Consider the following 12,683-nt stretch of genomic DNA (forward strand, 5'->3'; position numbering starts at 1 on the left):
ATCTGAAATCTTTTAATCTGAATTTTCTCATTTTAATCTCTTTGATGAGCTTCTCATTCAAGGACTTTTACTCTTGTATGCACTAGAACTTTCATCATCTTTTTGACTGAAAGAACGTGCCATGGGACATGTGTGATCTTGCCGCTAGAAATTCCAAACCACGAGTTCAATGCACTTAGACTTCTAAATTCTTCTAAAATTGTTTCCAGTAATTTCGTGCTATCTGAATGGGGACAGTTCAAAAGATTGACCTCAAATTTATCCAGAATCTTATCACCGTCGCAATCTTTGTATCTGATCAAAGCACCACTCTTAATGGCACACCGGTGTTGTGAATTGGTCAAGGGGAAAGAGTTTCGGAAAATGACACCATGAACGTCATCATAAATATTTCTTACTTCATAATCATCAAAAGTGGAAGTGTCTAATTTCTTCGTCCTCTCACCATTTTGTAAAAGCGGTTTGAAAGTTGGATAGGAATCATCTTGATCCAAAAATGAAATCTTTGTATTGTCATCGACACATACAACTGCAAGATGTATTGATCTTCCAGATAAACGTCTCCAATTCATTAATTCGTCATCGGGTAAGACACCATTCAATCTGGTTAGGATCAAACATAATTTGCCACACTTTGTACTTGCGAGACGAAGAGCTGACGCCCATATTTCATTACAAGCTTCATCGAACTTGCTTCTGGATCTTCCAACGTAAAGTGTCTTGATCATATTTTCGTTACCAGTGCTATCTGATAAGGCTGCAAATACCCATTCCTTATCAACACTTCTTGCATAGGCAAGATGAATGAATGCATCGTAATGTATGGCTGAGGAGGCATTCGTTTGTTGCATTGTCCTGAAGGTTATCTCCTTAGGAAGAGTACATGCAATTGAGGTGAATTTGAGTGCCTTTGGGGGCAAAATGTTGTAGATGCTTAGGCATAAATTTCCATAAGAGTCCACAGATATCAACGGATTCCTCACGAATTCCATTGAGATTAATTTCAAAAATAATTGTGCATTCGGTATCTTTGACAAAACCTCGTTACGAATCGTTTCGAACTTGCTGGTCTTGGTAACAATCTCTTCGAGACTATTTGTCTCAATTGGTAATATTATCATGAGTGGTACGTCCTTGCCAGCATTCTTATTGGTTGAGCAGTAGGACACAATCTGAGCGGCAAGTAACAGTAGTTTACTCTCCTCGAAATTCTGGAGAAAGTTCAATCCTTGTGTGTCTTCACCTGTCAGCTTGAGCAGTTCACAAAACCCAAATTCATAATTTATATAAGTCTGTGAAAGGGTTGAGACAAATGATGAACAATCTTCAAAAAATGAGGCAGTTAACATCAAAAATCTAAAATTTTTGATTCCTTTAGCAGGTCTTACGTTCAAATACTGGCTGAATAGTTGAGAGTCTGCATTCATCTTAATAACTTCATGGTGCCTTCTCACATGAATGGAAGGAACTTTTATCGGATAAATCTTTGATATTATGTTGTCACCTCTGATTCTTGAGAAGTCACTGAAGAGATCACGCATAGTATTTGATATGAGACCTAAATCATTGCACTCCTTGAGTGCAGAATATGCTATATCTGGACCTCCTACTCCGTCAAACATATCGCTGTCAAAGACAATTTGTTCAGCTAATAGACCTAAAATATCTTGGTTTTTCCTCGTAATAGTCGCACTGATGTTTGAACTGTAGAATACATCTGGAATTGACGAAAGCGGCATATGTCGTAATAGAAATGGTAAACTACTTGATGATTCGGGCATTAACGAAGTATCTGTGGTTTCTGGTAAAGATACTTCATTCTCAGAGAAAGGCGGGAGTTGTCCACCCCTTGTTATTTTGCTTATGCCAGTAAGTTGATCCGGTGTCGTGCTCATTTTTGTTAAAGTTCCATCAGTTGCCAGATTATCATTTAATGTGGTAAGTAATGACTCAGGTTGTGAAATATCTGGGTTTGACATTCTCCATATGGTGTTGGAACCTTCTTTCAGCATTTCACTACCTGGCGGTACGCTAGTGGACATTAGCTCATTTCTCAGTAATTCTTGGGGCACAGAATCTTGTACGCCCTGCAGATAACTTCCATACTGAGGATCTTGAGTGGTTAATTCTGTGGACCTTATATCCGGCCTAATGTTTAATCCTTCAAATTCGTCACTTGAGTCACTGTCATCTTCGGAACTAGAACTGTCTGCAGTAGAAATATCGAATATAAGCGCTTCGTCATTATGAGAGGGGCCGATGGAAAATTTACCGCCGTTTTTGTACTTGTTATCTACATTACTCTCGATTATTGGATTGAAATTTAGAGGAGCAAATACACTTTTACGTTTTTCTCTTGGGGTTTCGATTGGCAATGGAGCACCTGGATCTGTATAAAGAGGTGTGTGTGTTAGTGTCATCTCTTCTATCGGTATATCCAGATATTTGCGCTTCAAGTTAGCTTTCTTGAGAGGCTGTTCCAAAGGCGGTGGTCTCCCATCTCTGAAGAAATATGGACTCTCTTTGTCTTTCTCGTTATGATCCTGCTCCTCGTCATCAGACATACCGAACATATCATCTGTTATTTCATCTGATTTACCCTTTCTAGCTGGTGTACCTCCGTGAGACTTGTTTTCGCCACTTGATAGATTATTACTTTCTCCAAATAAATCCTCATCATCCTCATCTCCAAATAGTTCCTCGTCTCTCGGTGAATCAGTAACTGCTTCATGCTTTTGAGAAGGACTCACATCCCTACTTGGCGAAACCATTGCCATTGGAGCCATTGGTGGTTCGGTTTCACGAAGCATTTGTTTCAGGCTGGTACCTACATCTGACTTTAACGGACTAACATCCCCCTCATTCATTAAAGATTTCTTGTCATTAAATATTTCTGATTCATTTAAACTTGGTGTTGTAGAAAAGGCACTTGGACCAAAATGTTCACCAGATCCAGTCAATGGTTTTTCAAAGCTCGAATACGCTGGTGATGTGTCTCTTGAAATAGGTTTCAGATCTGAATTTTCCTTCGATAGAAGATACGAAGTACTGGGGGCACTACCTATTTGACTCCTATAATACGGTTGGAATTGATCCGTATAGGCGCCGCCGGAGCTTAGAGCATTTCCTGAAAGAACAGCACCCGTGGTACCACTGGAGCTCTTGGGAGTACGATATGCAGATGTCTGTTTCAGTTGAACAAAATCATCAATGACATCAAAGGCATCGTTTAGGTCGTGATAGCACGGACTCTCTTTTGAGTCGAATTGGTTATCCGAAACTACCTGTGCAAAGCAAAGATCTAACGGCCAAATGATGGTTCTTGCATCCGTTGGGGGATCCATATATGATGCTATATTGGGAGTAAGACCGTTGAGATGACCCAGGTGAGGTATTAGTTTAACCCATTGCAAATCTCTCTTTTCAATCAACCTTATACCATGGGACACATAGAGGGTCATCAACAGTACTTCTGCATTTTTGGGAGGACGGGTTAGACATTTTTGCTTGTTGCTGGATGGCAAATACATTCTAATTCCTGATGGCGCCAAATACAATGCATGATTTTTCAAGAAACTGTCCTCAATACGGTCAATGGACAAAGGTGCTAAACCAGGCGATTTTGTAGTAATGGTGGTCACCAGTTCTCCATTGTCAAAAAGATGAGGTTCGATGTGTAGGACTTGACATGCCTTAACTCCATCTAAAGAGAAACAGGCATTACCGTAGGGAATTAACTTGTTAAAAGATTTTGCAGTAATGTTGATGTAGATCATTCTCCTCAACGCCTTCAAGAAAAGTGCATAATGGGGTGGTAGATTTGGTTTAGAGTAATCTGCGGTAAAATGGCCCTTTTTATCAGGAATCAATTCTTCGCTGTTGCTCTCATCACCACCTAATTTGGGCGGAGTAGGGACCTCTTGATCGTTAATGCTAAAGCACCATAATTCTCTTGATAATAGTGCTACTAAATTACGGGGATCCTGCTTCCTCAACAGCAATTCCATTTGAATCGACCATTGATCCTCTTGTTTCTTTGGCACATATTGGTGGAAGTTGACCTTCTCGAGCCTTTCAATCCTGTAAAAGCTAGACAACAGATCGTCTAACCTATAGGTTAACGAATCCGTAGTCATCGCAAGCACTGAAATTGATCGAAATGATATTATAAATGAGTTCTTTGGTCTTAATGTTAAAGTTATCACCTTATATATAATATTAGACAGATTTACAAAGTTCATGCCCGGTTATACCAACACTTGGTAAGCATTCTCTCTCACGTGAAATAATGTAAGAAGGTATCAAGAACCCGGATTTACTACTAAGTGGTAAGTTGATGATTCCCTAAAGCTTACCTCCATATTCTTTTTGCTTTTCTTCTATTAATCTCGATATTTCATTCTATTTACTTGATGCTCATGGTTCCTGCCTTTGCCTCTTTCATCAATCGTTATTCGCACGAATTACAGTTTAGGTTCAGATTCAAGAAGTTGCTGGATCACAGAATCTAATGAAGATGGTTTCTCCAAAGAACCCCATCGTCCAAACACTTGACCTTGTCTATCCACAAGGAATTTTTCAAAATTCCATTTAATACCTCTAAATCCCATAAGACCCGCCTTTTGAGATTTTAAAAATTGGTAAACAGGGTCAGAATCAGGTCCATTCACGTTTATTTTCTTCATTATGGGGAAAGTAACTCCATAGTTCAACTTACAGAACTGTGCAATTTGTGTATCTGAGCCTGTCTCTTGATGTCCGAACTGGTTGCAGGGAAACCCAAGAATTACAAGTCCCATATCCTTATACTTCTTATAAAGCTCTTCTAATTCGTGATACTGAGGCGTAAACCCACATTTTGACGCAACATTAACGATGAGCACAACTTTACCTTTTAACTGATCGAAGGAAAACACTTCACCTTTGCCGTCCCTTGGCTGCAATTCATAAAACTTAGACATCCTTATAATGACAGTAAAGCCCTGAGTACTCGATAAGCTTTGGTCTGAATGCTTCCTTGAAAGTATAGGAGCTATAGCGCTTTAGTAGTTAACTTATTTATCGCATCTCATGACACCCTCGAAGTACTGCACACTTTTTTTTTTTTTTTTCAGAATAAAGCATCGAGCGAACGGAAAGTGATTTACGATTGATCGACGCCGCGTAGAAACCCAAGTAGCTTTACAGGTACAATAGTCTATCTGGCTTATTATATAAAGTCGCTGTTCTTATACAAAGCATATTCGTCAACGAAATCGAGTCGCTGGCTTTGTGGGGTCCAATTGCTAGAGTGCCAAGCTTTAGTTCCTTCTTCATACATCTCGTTTACCTCTTCCAAGGTAAGACCTTTAGTCTCACATACAAAGAAGAAGACGTAGAAGAATGAGAAGATTAGGCAACCCAAAAAGACGTACCCATAGTAGAAATGGATAGAACTTGTAATGAAAGGTGTCAAAAACCCAATGAGAAATCCCCACATCTTGTCACAACCTACTGCAATGGCCATCGCACGGTTTTTCACACGCAATGGATAAGTCTCAGACACTATCACGTAGGCGGTGGGGGCCCAAGTGGTGGCAAAGCTGAAGATGAACAGGCAGGCGAATGCAACCATAGCGTTCCCGGCAGGTTTGGAGGATGGTTCGTCTCTACCGTGAGGCCACAACTTGGTAACCCCCACAGATGCAAAGATCAGAAAGCATGCCGACATGGCAAGGGAACCTGTCAGTAGACTTTTACGACGGCCAAATCTGTCTACTGTCCAAAGTGCTACGAAAGTAGAGACGAGATTTATCACACCTAAGATGATGGAAGTTTCAAAAGAATCATCTAGTCCTATGGTTCGGAAGATAGTTGTACCATAATAGAAGAAGTAATTGTTCCCCGTTAATTGTTGTAGCGATAGGATCATAGCTCCTATCTTTACTCTTCTGAAAATCTGTCCTCTGTTGGAGAACAATTCCTTCCAAGAGGCTTCGCCCTCTAGTCGTCCTACTTCAATGGCGGCATTGATGGATTCTAGTTCTTCAATGACCGTGGGGTGATCTTGAGGTAGTTTGTTCAATCTAGATACTGACTGAATTGCCTCCTCTTTAAATCCTTTCTCTAATAAGAATCTTGGTGATTCAGGAACCACCATTAATCCTACCAACATAAAGATTGCCCACAAGAAACACAACCCTAGAGGTACCCTCCACTGAACGGAGTTTGCATAGAACTTGGTACCATAATCAGTACAGTAGCCTAGAAATATCCCCAATGTAATCATCAATTGGTAAAAAGAGACACAAGTACCTCTCAATTGTTTCGGAGAGATTTCAGATATCAGTGTCGGGGACAATACCGATAAACTGCCTACGCCTAGACCTGATAAAATCCTACCAAAGAAATACTGGTACCATGTATTTATTGAAGCGATCTGGACAACTATCCCCACAACATACACCAATACTGAACACATGAGTCCCTCACGCCTACCGTAAATGTCACCCAGACGACCTAATGTAAATCCCCCAATGGCACAACCTACATTGAAAACGGATACAATTAACCCCATTCTTGCTTCTGATAATTGGAACTCCTCGTTTGTACTATCCCAATGTCCAAACCTTCTTTTAAAATCTGTCATGTTGATAAAGCCTGAAATGGTACCCGTATCCCATCCAAAGACGAACCCTCCAAATGCAATCATGAGGCATGAACAGATTATAGACCAGTGGTTTGTTACGGACCCTTTCTCAGTGGAAGGAATGCTATCTATCTCTAAGTGCTCACTCTTTTCAGGTGTCAATTTCTGAGAAAAGTGCGAATAGTTAGAGGAGTATTCGATGGTTTCATCACGGCTACGATTAGTTGGCGTACGATAAATTGTACTGCAATCGGACATGGTGTTCGGTGTAGTCAATAGTTCTCCGTAAGAGAATGATATTATTCTTTCATTTGACGCATTTATATATAGATAAGCGCCAAGATGTTTCTGTGGAAAGTTTTCTAGAAACTTTATCAGTTGCGCTTCAGCCGCGCGACACCTCGGTTTCCATGCATATGCGTAGAGTACCATATGGCTGATAAGCACTTTCACATCATGACAATATTTCCCCGTAGTTTGATCTGGATTAATTAAAACGTCTGTAAAAGTCTGGCTCCACACAAGTTATCCTCTTGCTATCTCCTACAGACCCGCGGATATAATGTAGGAGACGGTAGTAAAAGTATTCCCATGGGTCCATGGAAAATACTTTCCATGAGAATTTCTTTTTTTTAGGCTCTCGAGATGAAGCTTTGATATATAAATATCAATCTAGTTAAGAGATCGAATGGTTCCATTCGCTGCCAAGTAAATAAATAAATCAGATAGTTTGTATTAAATGATAGTGACTATTGTCGATAAATATCAAAACAGTAAGATGGAAAAGAAAGCGAAGGAAATAAATAAAAATAATCAATGAATAATTCATGGGAAATGGCCTGGATCAGGACCGAAGTAACCCTTTGGTGTCAAGGTAATATTTTTCTTTGGTGGGCCAGCAGCATCAAGGCCGGCATTGATCACATCATTGCCCCACCAATTAATTGGTTTGTTTTTGTATTGCACGGAGAAGAAGATGATAATGGAAGAAACGACTAAACCAGCACTAAAACCTGCAGAGAGAACATAGTTATATTTTTCCCATAAACGAACCCTGTAACGTCTCATGTAGAATTGTGAAAAGAAATTTGCAATGGCACCTGGTGTCATATAGGTCAAATTGTATGGTGGTGCCATGTTTAGCATACCTCCGATAACGATAACCGGGTTAAACCATGTGGGGTAGAAACGTGGTAGGAGCAGTTTATAAAGACCAAATCCAACCCCAATAAGAGCGCCGATCAACCAACACCATTTCATGATAGGGTAAACACCTTCAAAAATACGTTTTGGACCAATAGCACCCCATAGGACAGATGAATTGTAATAAGTGACAGCGTCTGGACAAGTGAATTTAGATGCTTGATGTGGCTTACAGTAGTCCTTAATGTTACTCATTGACCAATTGAGAACACCGAGACAAACAAAGGTTTGAACTAAAATCATCAACATTTGACCGCGGAACAATGCCTTTGGAGGAATTTTTGCATAGTGGCCCAATTTCAAATTACCGACAAAGGAATCAGCCTGTCCATCGATGTTGTAACCGAATGCCTTGATAATCATTAGGGCATGTGGATTACCAGGTAATGCATAACCCATAATGACTTCAATCAAAACGTTAAGACCCATTTGTAAAGCTGAGGTAGCTTCTAAAATAGTAATTGGAATCAAAAATGCTGCGTTAAGTCCGATTGACATGAAAAGTGACCAGACTGGAGTGTTTGTATGATAACCTTCGATAGTACCAATACCAACACCAACTGCACAGATCAAGACCATATAGTACCACCAATCAGGAACTTCTTTGTAACGACGCATCATTCTAGAGTGAGGATCGTGAAACTCTTCCAAAGCATGAGCATCGTCTTTCCAAGCTTGTAACCAAGTGTGCTTTTTGGTTAATGCCCAAATTGCCAATGCCCATTCTTTGAAGGCACCATACATTATTTTCCATTCACTAATAAAATAATAGGCGAATAACAATGGGTATGATGCGATAAACGCACCATAACAAAAGATATTCCCGGCACTGTAATATGGGGGAGAGTAGTTTTGGTATTTTTTGACATCCACTTCGTATTTCTTATTGAGAATAGCGTTAATTTCAAATGAGTCACCCGTATTGGTAAAGAGAGCATTGGAAAACATGGGTAAGAATTGACAGTCGTATTGGTTTGAATAATACATGGCAAGGACACAAATTGCAGCAATGAGAGCACCGATCATTTGACACATGTATGAAAACAAAGGTGTCACAAGACAAAAATAGTTGTTAATGACATTCCAATCGAATGAAGCAATTGGATTAAAACCAACACCGCCCACCGAACCAGTAACCATTGCTAGATCGAAATTATCAGGTTTAATCCAGGTCATCCAGTTAAAAGTGGAAAGTGCTTGGAATAAATAGGTTGGGATCCATTGATAAAAAAAGATGAATCCAGTACAGATAAAGAAAAAAGTTTGACGAGTTAACCCTTTAGAATTTTTCTCTTCACGTCTGCTGAACAATGCCTTATTCAGTGCCATGGTTTGTAATTGAGATGGCCAAATTGCTTTTGAAGGATAAATCACAAATCTTCTCAGAGAACCAGCAAATCCAAGACCTAGATATTGGACACCAATCGATAAAAAGAATTGATAACCAAAGCTAACAGCCTCATGGTAGTACATCTTTTGGGTCAAAATGTTGTAATGGGTGTAAAAAGTAGTGCTACAGATGGCAAACAAAATTGTAGAAAACATCTGTTCCTTTTGATTCCAAGGTTGTGGATAATTAATGTGGATCCTTTTGCCCTTCCAAATGGGAAATGACCAATAGGGCATAAATTTGGCCCATAAATTACCCATGGGGAACAACAACATTTGAACCATAGCAGAATTAATGGTGATTGTCAACAATCTATGTGCGAAAAATTCATTGAAACCCGAACCAATAATAGCCCAAATTAACGCCAAAGTATAGGATCTGAAAGTTTCGATGGGAGCATCAGGGTCATCCCTTGGGTCAACACAAGCTCTGACAGATCTATAAGGTGAGTGCCAATGCAATAGACCAGCCATTGCCATCAAATCATAGTAATCCTGTTCATGAGGTTCTAAAAGCGCCGGGTCCAACTCAGACAATCTAACATATTCATCTAATTCATCCTGTGGAATGTTGGGATCATCCTTATGGTAAACGGCAGACTCCTTCATCACTGCAACAGCATCTTCAAGACTCATCGTTGCAATCTTACCAGCAACGTATTGAATGTCAGCTGGTATATCAGTGATACTCTCCATATGGTCATACCCTAACTTCCTCAACAGAGCCGCCATTTGGTCATCATTAACCCCACTGGATGTTGGATGAATAGTCTCGAAGATTTCAGCATTCTGCTTATCGTCAAAGTACTCAACCACCCCATTATTGGGCTTAAAGTCCTTATCGATACTCGAGGAGCCATCCTCTTCGATATGTACCTGTCCTCTATTTGATTCCTTTTCCATGATTTGTGCTCTGTTAAGATACACTAAAGTATATTCTCGGCAATGCTATGTTATACTAATTACTATGCACTGCTCTGATCTGATCTGATCTGACTCATCTTTTCGAAACATGTGTCAATACCTCCAGACTATGGCACCTTTATACCATCTCATTGTACATGCTGCATCATTGGGTGTCTTGCATCCTTCTCGACCCTTATCACTCCAGTATCACGCCATCGCAATAATGATAAGATTAAGACATTGACATAAAGATCTCGTATCGAGTCTTCCCGCTTTCCCGCTTTCCCAATAGAGAGTGACACTTCTTGCAGCAGAGAACATCTTGGTTGCATGTCAAGGAATTTTCTTTCCTCGGACTCATCGAGAAATTCTAGCAACCCAAACAAAAGAAAGTCACTACGTCCCCTTTCTCCTGTTTATGGAAAATGGCAGCCTTTTGATGTTAATGTGATGTCTTTCATTGGTGGCCCCCTCCTGTTTATGCCGCAATTCGTAACGTCGTTGCCTCACCACTGGATGTGCTTATCCTTGTATTCAACGGCAAAGAAAATTATAATAGATGAGAAAACGAGACCTGACGTAAATCCAGCTGATAAGACGTAGTTGTATTTTTTTTTCCACAGTAGAACTTTATACCGTCTCCAGTATCCCTGCGAGTAGAAATTAGCGATAGCTCCAGGAATCATGGCGGCGAGCAGTTTTGCTTGATACCAAGAAACACCACTGGATTTACCCAAGTAGGTCAGTTTCGTAGCAAGGATTTTTTTCCATGCTCCAATGAACATTTCAACTAGGGCACCGATTAATCAACACCATTTCATTATGGGGTAAACACTTTTCAAAGATACGTTTGGGACCAATTGTACCCCAAATGACACTTGCATTGTAGCATGTGATTGCGTCAGGGCAAGTAAATCTAGCAGATTGATTTGGTTGGCAGTAATCCTCGAGGTTTTGAATAGACCGATTTAAGACACCGAGTCTTACAAAGATCTGAATAAGAACCATAGCGAGTTGACTTCTAAATGAGGCTATTGTTGGAATCTTTGTGTAGTGACCTAATTTTAGATTACTCACGTAGGAATCAACTTGACCTTCGATGTTGTAACTCGATGTTTTAACAACCATCGTTGCCTGGAGATTTCTGCATAGTAACCTTCGATGGTGATAATTGACACCACAATTGACAATGATAAGACTAAATAATACTACCAATGAGCTATTTTTTTGTAAGCACGCATCATTCTTTAATGGACATCCTCATATCCATCTAAAGCGTGGGATTCTGTTTTGAGCATCTTTTCCAAGTGGAAATATTGAAAAGTGATACTACGGAGTAGAAAATGTCCTTGGCGCTAACCCAAGGAATAGTAGATTCTGAAAAAAGATCAGAATAGGCAATCAAAAATGGGTATGTGAGGATTTCGGTTACATAGATAAGGATATTACCAGCGCTGCAGTAAGGTGCTGAATAAAATTGATATTTTTTCCAATCCAATTTATGAGTACCATCAACGATGTTGGTTACCTTAGTGCCCTTATTGGTGAAAACATCGGTAAATATTTAGAATGAAAATTGTTTGACCAAAAATAATCACACAAGCTGCAAATACACCACCAGCTAATTGTTGAGCATAACTGAGGAAGGGGTTGTCAGACAGATATAGTAGTTAATCAGATTCCAAGCAAAAGTTCTGATTGGGTTAATTCCAAGAGCACTGACAGAACCGGTGGTCATAGCTAAAATGAAACTGTTTTGCTCAATCTACTTGAATGTCGGTAGGGCTTGGAAAAGGTATGAAGAAAACCATTGGTACAAAAAGATAAAAGTGGCAACCCCATAAACTAAACACCAACCGACATGAAAAATTGATAACCTAACTCTGTGTTTTCACGGTAGTGATATTTATTTGTTAAGATCTTGTCATGCATCATGAAAAGCGCCCGTACCAATTGCGAATAATAACGTTGCAAGCATCTGTTCCTTTCGATTCCAAGGTTGTGAAACGTGGAATGACCAATAGGGCATAAATTTGGCCCATATCCATGGGGAATACGAACATTTGCACAACATTAGTCTTTAACTGAATGAACCAAACGGTGGAAGAAAATTTCGTTGAATCCAGATCTGATAATAGTCCATATGATCGCAATAAAAGAGCATCTAAAGGTCTCTACAAGCACAGATGAATCGTCTCTAGGACCCACGGTAGCACGGACTTCTTGGTAAGGATAATGGAACTCCAAAAATCCTGCAAGTGCCTTCATAGCAGATAGATCCTCAGAAGTAAGCGCCTCGGGATCTACAGACGATAGCTTTCAAATTCCGAGGACCAATTTCTAGATACCTGAAGCCAGATAGTCTAACCCTGGCGGAACATCTTCAAGATTCCTATTGTAGTTTAACTTATCGAGCAGAAACGCAAGCAGCTCTTCCTAAAAATTCTCCAAACAACTGACTTCACTTTCGTCGTAGGTTTTGGAATCAACCTTGTAATCCCGCTTATCCTCTTCCATAGTAAAGACAATCTAGCTGCCGACACAGATTTCGCGTTGC

At 39.9% G+C, this 12,683-nt stretch overlaps 4 protein-coding genes across 4 annotated transcripts; all 4 read right to left on the bottom strand.

Annotated features, from left to right (window-relative positions):
- Nucleotides 1-53: 53 nt before the first annotated feature.
- On the bottom strand, nt 54-4,136 carry SSN2 (Ssn2p; the record flags this gene model as incomplete). Its single annotated transcript, XM_002496965.1, has 1 exon — nt 54-4,136. The coding sequence occupies one exon, from the start codon at nt 4,134-4,136 to the stop codon at nt 54-56; it is 4,083 nt and encodes a 1,360-aa protein (XP_002497010.1).
- Nucleotides 4,137-4,463: 327 nt separating this feature from the next.
- Nucleotides 4,464-4,961, bottom strand: ZYRO0D13288g (glutathione peroxidase; the record flags this gene model as incomplete). Its single annotated transcript, XM_002496966.1, has 1 exon — nt 4,464-4,961. One exon carries the CDS (start codon nt 4,959-4,961, stop codon nt 4,464-4,466), a length of 498 nt encoding a protein of 165 aa, XP_002497011.1.
- A 248-nt stretch (nt 4,962-5,209) lies between these two features.
- ZYRO0D13310g (sugar porter family MFS transporter) lies at nt 5,210-7,060 on the bottom strand (the record flags this gene model as incomplete). Its single annotated transcript, XM_002496967.1, has 1 exon — nt 5,210-7,060. One exon carries the CDS (start codon nt 7,058-7,060, stop codon nt 5,210-5,212), a length of 1,851 nt encoding a protein of 616 aa, XP_002497012.1.
- Nucleotides 7,061-7,453: 393 nt separating this feature from the next.
- On the bottom strand, nt 7,454-10,123 carry OPT2 (Opt2p; the record flags this gene model as incomplete). The annotated part of the gene is made up of 1 exon (XM_002496968.1): nt 7,454-10,123. One exon carries the CDS (start codon nt 10,121-10,123, stop codon nt 7,454-7,456), a length of 2,670 nt encoding a protein of 889 aa, XP_002497013.1.
- Between the last annotated feature and the right edge of the window lie 2,560 nt (nt 10,124-12,683).

This window comes from Zygosaccharomyces rouxii (genome assembly GCF_000026365.1).
Source record: "Zygosaccharomyces rouxii strain CBS732 chromosome D complete sequence".
NCBI lineage: Eukaryota > Fungi > Ascomycota > Saccharomycetes > Saccharomycetales > Saccharomycetaceae > Zygosaccharomyces > Zygosaccharomyces rouxii.